General features: G+C 40.7%; 1 protein-coding gene across 5 annotated transcripts in view; it reads right to left on the bottom strand.

Annotated features, from left to right (window-relative positions):
* The window catches only part of cacna2d2a (calcium voltage-gated channel auxiliary subunit alpha2delta 2a), a 192,004-nt gene that overhangs the window by 23,401 nt on the left and 155,238 nt on the right, over positions 1–13,365 (bottom strand). For all 5 annotated transcript variants that reach the window (XM_088089802.1, XM_088089818.1, XM_088089811.1 and 2 more), the window contains 5 exons: positions 10,730–10,840; positions 9,785–9,863; positions 5,392–5,441; positions 2,304–2,393; positions 448–516 (listed from right to left, as the gene is read on the bottom strand). In XM_088089802.1, the coding sequence (XP_087945928.1) occupies positions 448–516; positions 2,304–2,393; positions 5,392–5,441; positions 9,785–9,863; positions 10,730–10,840 (399 nt within the window). The remainder of the gene's footprint in view (positions 1–447; positions 517–2,303; positions 2,394–5,391; positions 5,442–9,784; positions 9,864–10,729; positions 10,841–13,365) is intronic.

Genomic DNA, 13,365 nt, shown 5'->3' with positions numbered 1-13,365 from the left:
ACTGAGTCATTTTGCTTTTAGCCTGTGTTATGAGCTCAGCGTAAATACTTTGGTCATGGATACTGAAAGCTGGGTGCATCTGTGCTCCCTGGATGATGATAGAGACTACAGATGGGTGGCTGTGATGTCTGTTGTCACCTCAGGGGGGAGGTGTTGCCTCGAAGAGCAGCAGCTGGGCGGACGCCATTACAAATGACTGATGATGGTCAACGACAGCAAAGAGACGCAAAATAAAACCTGAAGCCCACCTGCTACTCCAACTCTTGTTTCTGCTTGAATAACCTTATGTAGCCTTAACCACACGAATGACAATTAAAGCATTGTTCTTACATAATGCTGAAGGTAAAGGCTCATTAATATGAAGAATGAGCTGGGCTGAGTCATACTGTGTGCTGTGTAAGAGAGCTATTTTAGGCTCAGTGTCTTGTAATGCTGTGTTGTTTTTACCTGAGAGCTCACAGTGTCGACAGTGAGGTTGAAAACCGGCATCGTCCCGGTGATGACGAGGCCCAAACCCTGATGACACATATTAAAAATACTTAAAAAACTTAAAATGTTTTGTTTAAAAAAGAATAAATCTTTATATGGTGCATAATGGAAAATCAAATCCAATGAACACAACAAGCTGAAAATAAATACACTGAAAAAAACAGCTTTAAAGTATACAAAATAAATAGATTACATCACACTGAAACTACCTGTAGGATTTTGACTTTAAAGGTCCACTGTGTAGGATTTAGGGAGATATACGGACAGAATTCACACTGTGGCATTTTAGCATCCTTCTATCAACACCTCTGCTACGAGACCGTCAGAAAAATGCTGATTTTTTTTTTTTTTTTTTTTACGTGATGCTGCTTTATTCAGTGTTTTCAACATATTGAATCACCAGGTACATTCATTTTGGAGGTGGGGAGACCTCTGCGGATAATTTGGATCTGGGTAAAAAACTCATGACCTTAGGCTTCTTTAGTTATCAGAGAAAAAGGTGAGCAGGCATTAGCAGGTGCTGGGCAGCAGCCCATCTTTGACAAGCCTAACAGTGTTGGAGAAACACTTTATATTTTAATGTGAAACTTCTCTTCTTGTTTTCTGTTTTTACAGTTTAAATCACTGTGTGTGTATGTGTTTTGGAGAGAAAGACACCTCTGTGGATAGTTTAGCTCACAGTAAAAACCTTCTGAACGTCTGGATCAGAAAACACCAGAGCAAGCATAAGTGGGTGCTTGTTGCAGTCAGGCGTTGGAAAAACACTGATTTGTAATATGAAACTGCTTTACTCAGTGTTCATACTGGTAAAAATCAACTGGTCTGTTTATTTTGGAGAGGAAGAGACCTCTGTGGATAATTTCTAGATAATTCCCATCAAAAACCTCCTGAACACTAAAGAAATTGTGACCACAGGTTTCAGTTAGTTGCAATCTGCAATCCCCACCGCTAGATGCCACAAAATCCCCCTAACTTTTACACACTGGGCCTTTAAGAATAACAAACTGTGGTAATATAATCTTTTAATATCCTTAAAAAAATAGTGGAACAGAAACTGTGCTTATATTGTTAAGAGGCCATGACTTCATACAGTGCCCCAGGGATGAATTTTTTCTGTAGACCAACCCAGAAGCTAAAGTCCCCCTGCTTCCCACTTCAAAAAGTCTATGGGATTATTTCATTGGATTCTGGATCACACCAAAAAAAAAGCTCTGTGGTAGAGAAACATTTATGTTACTTACACGTTTTGTTCAGCAAGATAATCTTCAAAAATGAACACCCATTTCAGGATTTTAGAAGCCTAAATGTAATTGTAAAAGTAAAAGGCTATTGTTAAACTAAAACAAAACTACACTACGAACGTGTTGCCACTGCTACGAGGCTGCTAAGCCGTGTTTGGCACGGTTAGGTGCGATGATGCGCTGTTGTCTCCTGCAGCCACTTGTCAGCAACTGTCTTTTTGAAGACACACAGACGTATTTATGTCGTAAAACAAAACATGAAAGTCTCTTCAGGGTGTGTTAATCACAGACCTTATTTCGGGCTTCTAACAAAAAAAACCCATTGACTTTGAGACGAGGAAACCAGAGGTGCTAAAATGCCAACAGATTTCTGGGTTTTAAGACTAATTACTGGGGTTTTCTATTTGCCCAAATATCTGTAACGATTGCTTGAAATTTACACATCACAAGCAGCAGATGGACTTAATATATAAACATAGATATAGACATATTTTAAAAATCCTATGCTGAAAATCCTATCCTAGGTTACTTAAGGGTAAATGAAACAATACATCTTTTGAAAATCTCTCTCACCAAAGCATCCTGGTAGACGTTTGTCCACTGCACCTGCTTTGCTTTAGTCCCGGCCAGCACCATGGGACGACCCAGGACATCCAGGTACTCCTGCAACAGCAAAACCACACATGCCAGTGTGACCATACACAATAAACACACACAATCGAACAAACATTTATAGCGCTTGTCATGTAGAGGCGTTAAAAGCAAAGAGCTGGAAGAGCCAACGCTCATCTGTCATAAAACTATAGGACCCTGACCGGCCTCCTCTCTGTCACCACATAAACCAGTGGGCCACCAGCAGCAGCATCCCGGTCCTGCCGAGCCATAAACCCTCCAGTCCTGAGCCACTCAAGGCTGTTTCTCATCATTATGAAGGAGCTATTAAAAACACATTAAGGGTGTCAGTGGCACGACGTGCGAACAGGCCATTCTCCCAGAGGCTCTACTGTCATTGCCGCCACTGTGAGAATGTCCCACAGCTATTGTGAATAGAGGTGAGGGGTTAAATCCACTAGTAATACATCATATTCACTATATTCTTCTGTTCTCAGGAGCCACCTCGCACAACAGCTGATATGCCTTTTTTTTGTAAACAATGTATTGATTCTTGTCATTTTGGAGATGGTGTGTAATTGGTAAGATTATTGAGCCAGTGACCTCATGACATATGAAGCAGCCGCACAGTTTTGAGAGGAAAAAAGCCTGCTAGGGACAGGACGATCACACTGAGAGCCTTTAGTGTGTTGCTATTATACAGCCCAGAGACAGCAACATTATTCTCTAATTGTACTGACTGTGTATACATCTGCCAACATTTACTAAAGCTCTGAAATTATCCTCTGTATCCTATTCAGCAGCAGCCGGTGAGTAAAAATGCTAAATGTCTATCTTTATATATCAACACAAATGTAAAACAGGATCAGTGGGAATGTAGAAGCTCTCTCGGGTCAAATGTTAATTCCAAAAAACATTAGCCGTTTTCACATGATGACAAATTTCCTCCCATTTTGCAGTGAAAAGCGAAACATTATCACACATTTGACCCTTGTATCTCCTCACAAAAGGGGCGCCCCGCACAAGCACACAGCTATTCCAGTATTATGCTTTTGACCGTTTGTTTTTCCATCGCCTGAACAGTGAGGTGCTGACAGGCGTAACCTATTCTATTATTAGCCCAATAAAAGTCTGGTTTAACGCGCCACAGGGAGATATTCCATCAGGACAATGACAGCCAGACCTTTTCACGGGATATGGGGGAAATTTTCCGCCTGGCTAGCACAATCTAGGAAACATAAAAAGTCAGCAACTGGAGATATGTGGTCCAAAGGAACCGGAGCCAGCAGCGTCCCTCTGTGTTGATTAAATGCTATTGTCTCCATGGGTACCGTAACAGCCAAAATCCCAGAGATTAAACTCATCAGTACACTCCCTCTAAAGACAAACACCCTAAGTAAAGCCTGGCTTGCTATTGTTGCTCCACTGAGATCCTATACAAAGAATGGACGACATACGTCACTATAAACTCCAGCCTCACATAAAACAAAAAAGTATTTATTTTCAAAACTCTTCCTACATTATTGCATGACTCAGGATGGTATGAATAATACATTTTTTGCCATCTATGGTCCATCGGTTATTTTAATGTTGCCATCTTAGAAACTATGTGATGAGTGTGTGATGTTGAAGGGCAGAGTACGATTAAATAATGTGTCTTCCGGGCCTCTACAGAGAGCTGTAGTCACCCACCTTCAGAAAACCTATTAGAGTAAGTGGCAGTTCTCAGAATATAAATATGCCGGAGTTAATGGAACAGCTGACAGTATATTCTGGGGTCTGATCGCTCACCGGGGCCGATGGGGGTGGTTGGGAGGAGAAAGAGGGGGAGGAGGGATGTGCAGTAGCTCCCCCCAACCTCCCAGCAACTGAGTCAATTTCTACAGCTGGAATGAGGTTATCCCAAGGGGCTGCAGAGACTCGCAGTGCCTCAAGGAAGAGTGGGGGTGGCAGGGTCCTGTGTGTGTATGTGTGAAAAAAAGAGCAAAGGAAAGAGATAGAAGCCCCTTTTACATATTGAATATCGCGTGGTTATTCCACCTCACTGTGGTATACATAAGGTATGATCCCAGAGTGTGGAGACAGAGTGGCCTCGCCTTTAAGCCGCCATGGGAGTTAGTTACGACGCCGAAACTGTGTCTGCATGAACAGGAAAACTGGCAGGATGGGTGTGACACTTAAACTATGTGTTATGTGTGTGACCCACTGCGGGTTATTTAAAAAGCAATAAGTAATATTTAGCAACTAATTTAGCTTATATATATATATATATATATATATATATATATATATATACTCCCCTCCCCTTTTTTCAAATTAATTTTAAGGTCATTTTCTTGTTTCCTTTTACTAATTCCTAGCAATTTGTGAGACATTTCTTGCCAAGTTGTTAACTGTCTTTTTCAGTGGGTGAAAATGTCTGCAAAGTAGGAAAAAACATGAAGTTTGGTAGCTCCTTCCACTCTGAGCAGAGGAGGAGCACAGCCTCCATATAACAGCGTTGGCAAATGATTGTTATTGCCATGTTAAGCCATTGTTATTATTTGAAAAGGGCTGTGGACGCATGTGTTTTATTTCACAGTAGAGGCAGGCGCTGTTGTGTTAAGGTAACGTCTGTCATGCCTGTTTGATTCTACGATGCTGGCATGCTGTCTATAATCACACAATGAATGACGCCATCGAAAATACAGAGGAGGAAGGAGAAGGGACTTTGTAGCAGCTCTATAGTGCTATCTCAGTGTAAAACAGACTAGAAAGAGATCTGAAGTCTTTACTCCAGATTGAAAACAAACATTCTCACAGAGAAAAACCACGCCCCTATTTGTTATTACTCAAACTTCAACTCTTTCAATTCCTCTCTGTAGTCCTTCGGATCGCTAATCTTCTGTTTTTTTTTTATTATGACACTTAAAAGCATATTTACAATGTGTATAATTATCATCAAAGCAACAGCGAAGGAAGAATGAACCAGCTGCTCACTTTAAATTGCTTTTTTTGGGGGATTCATAAGGGTGCATGCAGGAGCTTGTACACACTCCATATACCTTACCTGGGTGTTGATTCTGATGGCTCCAATCGATGGAATTTCAAAGTAGTAACCTGAAGATTAAGAAGAGAGAATCAATACACTATTTCAACGGAACGCTTCGCATGCAGCCTGCATCATGGTGCCTCTCTGTGTCATACTCCGTCTACATTTCCAGAAGTTAAACAGTCACAGTTTGTACAAAATGGATCCATTTGTAGACTGGGGTCTAATCTCTTCCATGTGATTAGGTACACGTAATGCCATCATCTCCAGCTGATGCTGTTGGGCCAAGCTGGCATGGTAAAGCTTGTGGCCATTGACCTCTTCACACTTGTGGCTGTGCTGTAGGATGTAAATGTGGAGGCTCATTGGGAATGCTGAGCCTCAGGCACTGCTGCTGCTGATTAGGAATGGAGGAGAGTGACCGACTGGGTCAATAACCACGCCGCTCCCCAAGTTATTAAAGCCATGAGTGTTTATACAAAGAGCGGCAAAACGGAGACAGCATCCCCAGAATGTTAAGAGGCTGAGATGACTCTCATTATTTTGATACATTATATGCTCTGTGCCAGAGGTTTGTGTCGAGATTTGCCTCTCCGTCTCATTCATTTGCACATTTAAGCGTGCCGACATTGTGCGCATATGTAGACGTCTGCATGCAAAATCTGAGGTTCACATGCATGCACATGCAGAGCACAGCTATTTGATATACTTTTGCTCAGAGCAGTAGTTTGTCCCAGTGCTTGTGGCAGTGTGCCAGAGAGGTGGCATCTGTGTGTGTGTAGGGCAAAGATCAGCGAGAGGTGAAGAGAGGAAATCATAGGTGGTAACTAAAAGTGAGACTGTAATGTGGATCCCCTCTGTGCTGTGCAGGTTAACAACAGAGGTCTGCTGTGTGAGGGGCAATTATGAATTTAATCAATAACCTATTTTTTTCCTGAAAACTCATTTACATAATGCCCCTGTACTGTTAGAAGTCAGTGTCCCTCTAATGTCATCCTCATATTTATAATGTCAGAGACAAATATGACAGAAAATTTGGGGTAATTCTGAATATATTTATCTATAGATCTTAAAGGCACAGTTCACCCAAAAAATCAAAAATAAATAATTTTTTTTCACCTGTAGTGCTATTTATCAACCTTGATTATTTTGGTAAGAGTTACCGAATGTTGGAGATATTGGCTGTAGAGATGTCTGCCTTTTTTGAATGTAATGAAACTAATATAATGGCACCCCTCTTATGGTTCTCAAAGAGCCAAAAAATACATTTGAAAAACTCAAAGAACGTCTTTTTTAGGGTTGGGTACCAAACTCTGTACTTTTAAGGGGCCTGAATTACATTGGTACTACCAAGTATTGATTCATGTTTAATCCATCTATCCATCCATTATCATCTGCTTATCCGGGGGTGGGTCCCAGGCTGAGCAAAGCACTCCAGACAACCCTCTCCCTAGCAACGCTTTCAAGCTCCTCCTGGGAGACCCCGAGGCATTCCCAGGCCAGATGAGATATACAATCCCTCCAGCATACTCTGGGTCTACTGGAAGGCGTCCAGGACGCATCCTGATCAGATGCTGTAACCACCTCAGCTGGCCCCCTTTCGACCCAAAAGAGCAGCGGCTCTACTCCGAACTTCCCCTAGATGTCTGAGGCCCTCACCCTATCTCTAAGGCTGAGTCGATGCACACTTCCTTCTACGCAGTGATATGGTTGTGGAGTGTTGTTCAATAGAAAGAACATAGTTCCCACATGAATCTGCCCACAATAAGGTCTGTGGATTAGCTTGAGTAACCGGGTCAGGAAGAAATCTGTACAGCCAATATCTCAAACACTCAGCAACTCACACCAAAATAATCTGGACTAATTAACAGCACCACAGGTAAGAGGAAAAACATGTAGTTTTGATTTCGGGGTTAACTGTCCCTCTTAAATTTTTTAATGTCTTTTTTAGAATAAATGGTGCTTTCTACATAAGGTAATTGTGTTTAGGTTAAGTATAGTGTACATAAAGTGATTCTGTGCCAACTATGAGTATGCGTTTCCTCCAATGTAGACAAGCCTGCACTCCTTTCTATTCAGAAATTTTTGTTGCAACATCATATAAACTAGTTTACTCAGTAAACTATTCTTCTATTATGGACAGCAATCCTGAATTTAAAGGATATTTTGTTCCTATTTTTGGATTATAAACAGTATTTTTGTAGAGGCATTAGGATCACAAATGCAGTATATCGTATTTGCTGCTTTTATTCTCAACTTAACCTTCTTTTTTTGAAGATAACTCTCCTACTGTTTTGGATTTTGTTACACTGTGTGGGAGCATGGAGAAACGCTTTCATTGTCCTCAGAGTCACAGAGAGGTTACTTTCTTCTTAGAATGGGATTGAAGCTCAAGTGAGACAACAGCTAGCATCTCCAAGTGGCCTAGTTGTGTGTTTGCGCTTGTGTGTGTTCGTTGCTGCTGTTTGTCAAATGTGTGTATGTCACGGGTGAAGGGTTAGGGCCTGTGGAAGTGTCAGGGAGCTGGCTCTGCTGGAGTGAGATACCAAAGAGTAATAAGTACTGAAGATATGAGAGGACAGCTCCATTGAGGCTGGTGTGTCAACACCATTGTCTTATGTTGGCATAGACTTTAGTACCATGGTAATCACTACAGTCGCGAACAGCGGAGAGCATGTTGGCACAGAGGCGTAATCCTGGACTTTCCCCAGCCTGACAGGGAGATGGCACGGTAATCATCCTGCTACCAGACTCCTCCTGCTAATTAATAACAACTTCTGGGGAGATACTTCTGAAGCACTTGGCTCCACTGGCAATAAGCTAATCAGCGGCAGCAGCTAGCCGAGGCCTCGTATAGACAGCTAAAGGCCTCATAAAGGAGCAGCTACAGATAAACTGCGATGCTGAGAAACAATATTAAATCAAGCCACAAAAGGGAGGAAGAAAAGTGGGTTATGGATTAAAAAAATAACTGTGTTCAAAACTGAGTATGGCAACAGCAGTCTGAGTTGGGATTAAATGAGTCAGGACGAGATTCATACAGACACTGAAGCTAACAGGAGGAGCAGCTGAATCATGCGGGTTTGTCAGACTGTCTGTCAGAGGCAGAGCTGCTGTTTGCTGCATCATGTTAGGGACTGCGGCTGCTTTAGATTAATACAATACTGATTTGGGCATTGCGTGCAGTAAGACAAACACTAGGATAAATCTTTGTGATGACTGGGTTGTAATATAATAATTCATCTTATTCTAATAATGTTAAACAAAAACAGTTAAAGAATGACTTAGTTGTTTGACAGGAGCATTTGTCATTTCATTCTGGGATATGATCAGTAACCCACTGACAAGCAAAGGGAGTACAGAAAATTAATGGATTTTTTTGTATTTATTTCTATCAGTATCTGATCAGTTATGACTTTGTGACTTTTACTTTTCAATCTCCAGTCTCTTTCCATTTTTATCTGCTTATAAAGAAAGGGTTAATATAATGCTCTTCAAACCAGTCAGCAGAAGACACATGCATTGTCGTGCACTTGTTGTGCTATGATGTTCTCACGAATAAATGCAAGACAATGATTTAATTGTTGAGACGAATTGGGCTTTTTAGTAAATAATCTACAAAACAACATGGTTGTAACAGGGATAGTTCAAATTTCTTATCAATAGCTGCAAAATGAAACAATAAGCCGTTTGCTATTGCCAGGCTGACCCTACTGACCGATTCTAACTTTATAATTGTTAATATTATTAATATTGTTGTTGTTAGTAGTTGCAGCAACGGTGAGAGAAACGGTAGGGTTAGTTTTAGCATTAGTGTACTTTTTAAATTTTAATTCTATTTTTTGAAAAATCATTAGTACAGAGGGATGGGGTGTTTTATTCTAATTTTCTTTCAATTTTTTGGTTGTTTTGTTGTTTTGTTTATTTCCTTTTCTATCCTTTCCCTTAGTTTACCACCCTTCCCCTTTTATTTCAACTATTAACCTAACAGACTTCACCCCAGAGTGACAGTTAAGAACACAATTACACCCGTATACACCAACATCAAATCAACAAAACACACGTTAACAAACATAACCTTGTTCTCTTCCTCCCTGATGTTAATCGGCCTGTATTCACTGTTATTGTCTTCCTCATGTTGCTCTGTTAGTGTTTTGTCTTGCAAGAAAAAACAAAGACCGATTGGGGTTTGAGAAAAAAGATGTCATTCACCAGAATGCTCCACAAATGTATTTTTACTGATGTGTCTTTTAATATCTTGTTGCCTTTTGGTATCTAGTGAATGCTAATGAAAAAAGTATCCATCTATAAAATCTATCTCAGACACCAGGAGGCTGAGGTACCAAGCCATATTTCTCCTTTACATTGTACTTTCAAACATGTGCTTGATAGAAACACCTTATCCACTTACCTTTATTGGCACAAGCTATCCACTGCAGAGGGGTGACGTCATAATTATGCTGGCCAACAGAGAAGGTGAACACGCGAACCTGGATGGAGAAAAAGACAAATGGAGAGAGACAGAGAGGACGAAAAAAGAACAAATCATATGACGTCAATGCCGGAATAAAAACAGCCCAAAAAGTAACTTCCTGCAGAAACAGCTAATAGAGCAAAACCAGACCACAAAAACCTCCTTCTGGAAGGCAATAAGGTCACTGTCATGTGAAAACTACAATGCACAAATCTCGAGTATGATTAGATTAGCCTCCCAGTCGACTCACACAAGTGTCTCCAACAGGAGACTGCAGTGAGAGAGTTGTCAAACTGCAGATTATTCCTGTATGACAGCAGCCGTCAGGAGGGAACCGGATGGTAATGGATATACAGAATAAATATTGGTGGGGCTGTGAAGTGGGGAAAGGAGGGGTGGGAGTGAAAGCAAGACTGCAACAAAGGCACAAACTGAGTATCTATTGGCTGTAATTTTATAGGCTCTGATGATAAAGTGGCTAATTAGTCAGCAGGTCAGAGCTGTTAACACCAGCAGCAAAACAACAAAAGAGACAGAGGAGGAGAGAAAGAAAGAGAAACAGACAGAAAGAGAGATAAAAAGAAGAGAGCTGAAGAAAGGCCAGAGAAATGAATCACAGGAGGAAAAAAATCCAGAATCAAAAACAGCCAAAATGGACGTGAAGAAAGCTTGGAGAGGATGTTGTGTGCACAGATTGGAGTGCTTGGCATGTCTGACAGCAGAAGCAACACAACTGCCTGTGCAATAACGAGACAATGTCAGCAGAATATGGCGGGAGACGGAGAGGGGGAAAAGAGGCCTGCTAAGGCAGTTTCTGGACATGCATGATCTCGTCAGAGCGATATAGATGGATAGATAAAAGCCTTATGGGGACAGACTCACCGTTTTGTTGGGCCAGTTGTACTTCTCAAAGATTTCCTGTGCACGATCCTCCCCACCATCTGTAAACATCATTATCATCTTATTGCAGTTGGCCCTCGGGGCGCTGCTCTCCTGTGGCACACGAGGAGGGAAGAGGGAGGAGAGAGGAGCAAAAGAAGAGACAGGGAAACAGGTTAGGAAACATGCAAGAATAAAAAGGGGAAGGTGATCATGTTAACATCATTTAAAACAGCACGATACTGTAGTAAATATGTCAAAGGGTACGTTAAAAATACAAAATATTGTATAGATCATATTTAGCAAATTAAGCAGTAGAAAAGCATGTCATAAATAGTTTCTAACACATTGTTTAAGTAGTTTTACACAGATGTGTGTTCATAAATCTATTTTTGAACTACAACTCGTCCTGTGTGCACCTACAAGTGTATTAACAGATAAAAAATGACAATATAGTAAAACACAGTCGTAATGATATAAAGAATACATTTACGAGACAAATTATGATTGTTGTTAAATACTGTGCATTAACTAAACACATAAATCCTTTCCTGTGTTGTTAATGGGAATGAACATTGATCAGACCATGCTTGATCAACAGGGCTGGGTATCGTTTAAAAAAATCACGATACAAGTACCAATACCAGTACCCTTAAAGTGATGCTGATACCAGTAGAGTACTTCATTTGATACCTATCATGTGAATATAAGCATTTAGTTGCGTAAAATGCCTTTTGGTTCAGCACGCTGAGCTGCCAACTCTGTCTAACCTACAGCGTTCAACTTCACCGCACCACAGACTGTATGTATTGGAACTGCTGTAGGAGTGCACCCATTATACAACGCATAAAATCTAAGGCTTTTGTTGATAAAATTTAAGCGAAACCATACTTTTTTTTTTTAGACAACGATGCAAAAAGTATCAAATAGGTTTAGATACGTTCTATTACTGGGTTTTTCATGCAATACCTTAAAGGTATTGAGTACTGAAACACAGTCCTATTGATAAATAAGCGATCTCTTTGAATCCTGATTTAAACTCACTGTGGGAAAGATTGCAAGAATCAAATATATCAAACTGTGTATTCTTAGTAATTATTAGCAGATATGATGACTGCGTCCAGGATTATTTAAAGGCATAACAACTTTAATAAGAGCCAAAGCACATTGGATAGATGCAGTGGTAGAGACCTCAGTCAATTAAAGGGTCGTTTAGAAGAATCCTTTCATATGTGTGATTTAATGTGCAGATTTAATTGACGGCTAAGAATCTCCCGTGTATAGGATTGTACTCCTTTTATTTAATTCACTGTGGTCTGGGTCCTCCACTTTTGTTTGTGCAACTTATTTTTGTCTATTTCTTCTTCTTTTTTTTTTAACGATATTTTTGGGCCTTTTTTGCCTCTGTAGGATAGGACAGCAGCAGTGAGAAAGGGGGAGACAGAGTTGATGACTTTCAACAAAGGTTTCTCTACCAGGTGAGCTACTGGGCGCCCCGTTTATTTCTTTTCTTTACTCTCAACACCATGTCTTTTAATAATGACGCTCACGATGATGTAGAGCTTTACTTGCTGCAATGTATCAACCATTTCTTTAAAATTAATCATACCAATAATCATACCAAAATAAATGTACCATCTTTTATGCTTACATAAGTATGTGGGTATTGATATGGTTTTGTTTTGTGTTTTCCATTTAATACTGATGGTTAATGTGGACAGTTTCCAGTGTAGGATGGAGAGAGTTTCATGTCTTCCTGTAAATTCACTCTAACATTATTTAACATCTTTAGAGTTTATGAGCAGTCTACTAATGCATGGCATAATGAGCAGTTAGACCCTCCATACTGAGGTAAAAAGATTTCTCACAGTCCACATCATCATATTCACATAGTAAATTTTCCTGCAATAGACCCGTCTAAGCTTTTATTCTTATCTTTTCATTATACATTTACAAATTTCGTAGTGTGTTCCTTCCTCATATTAGGGATTTCATTTAAAGTATACAACATTACTCTAGCGTTAAATTTGATTTCAGCACTTTATGCTCATATCCAGGCACCAGTTTTTAGTATTCAGCTTTGATACAAACTCCCCCCGCCTGCCTGCACAGCAGCTGCTATTGATATGCAGGCCAGTGGCATGTCAATCTGACAAGATTCTAATAAAGATAAATAATATTGCCACAATTACATATTTTTATTGTGCTTCTGCCACCAATCACAGGAGTGAGTCTGCCACAGACAGCGATTAAACGGGCCTTTTTATTTCTCATTCTGCTGGCAAGAGAAGGTGGTGTGGGGGAGGGGGAGGGGGGCAGCTGGCACTTGGCTCTATGCCTCCAAGCCCACCAGAGGAATATAAAGTGTCTGTGGCTGATCTCCTCTGGGCTGCGCTCATCAATCATCCCATCAGAGCCCATTAGGGTGGCAGCCTCTTAAAATACACAGCAGCATACGGAGCTGAGGCAGCACCTGTGTCGAGAGCACGTGGACGCCTGCTGCTGACAGATCTCACCGTGGTGCTGGCTGCTGCAAACGTCACTCCATCGCAACAGCGGCAGCGATTATCACACTTACACTCGACAATGACAGTAGTCTGGAAATGTCTTCTACAAACCTGGACGACTCACTGTCAGCG

This window comes from Plectropomus leopardus, chromosome 2, assembly GCF_026936395.1.
Source record: "Plectropomus leopardus strain MGB_pleo_1.0 chromosome 2, ASM2693639v1, whole genome shotgun sequence".
NCBI classification, from domain to species: domain Eukaryota; kingdom Metazoa; phylum Chordata; class Actinopteri; order Perciformes; family Serranidae; genus Plectropomus; species Plectropomus leopardus.
The sequence above is the reverse complement of the archived record's forward strand: the minus strand, read 5'-3'. Positions and strand labels throughout refer to the sequence as shown.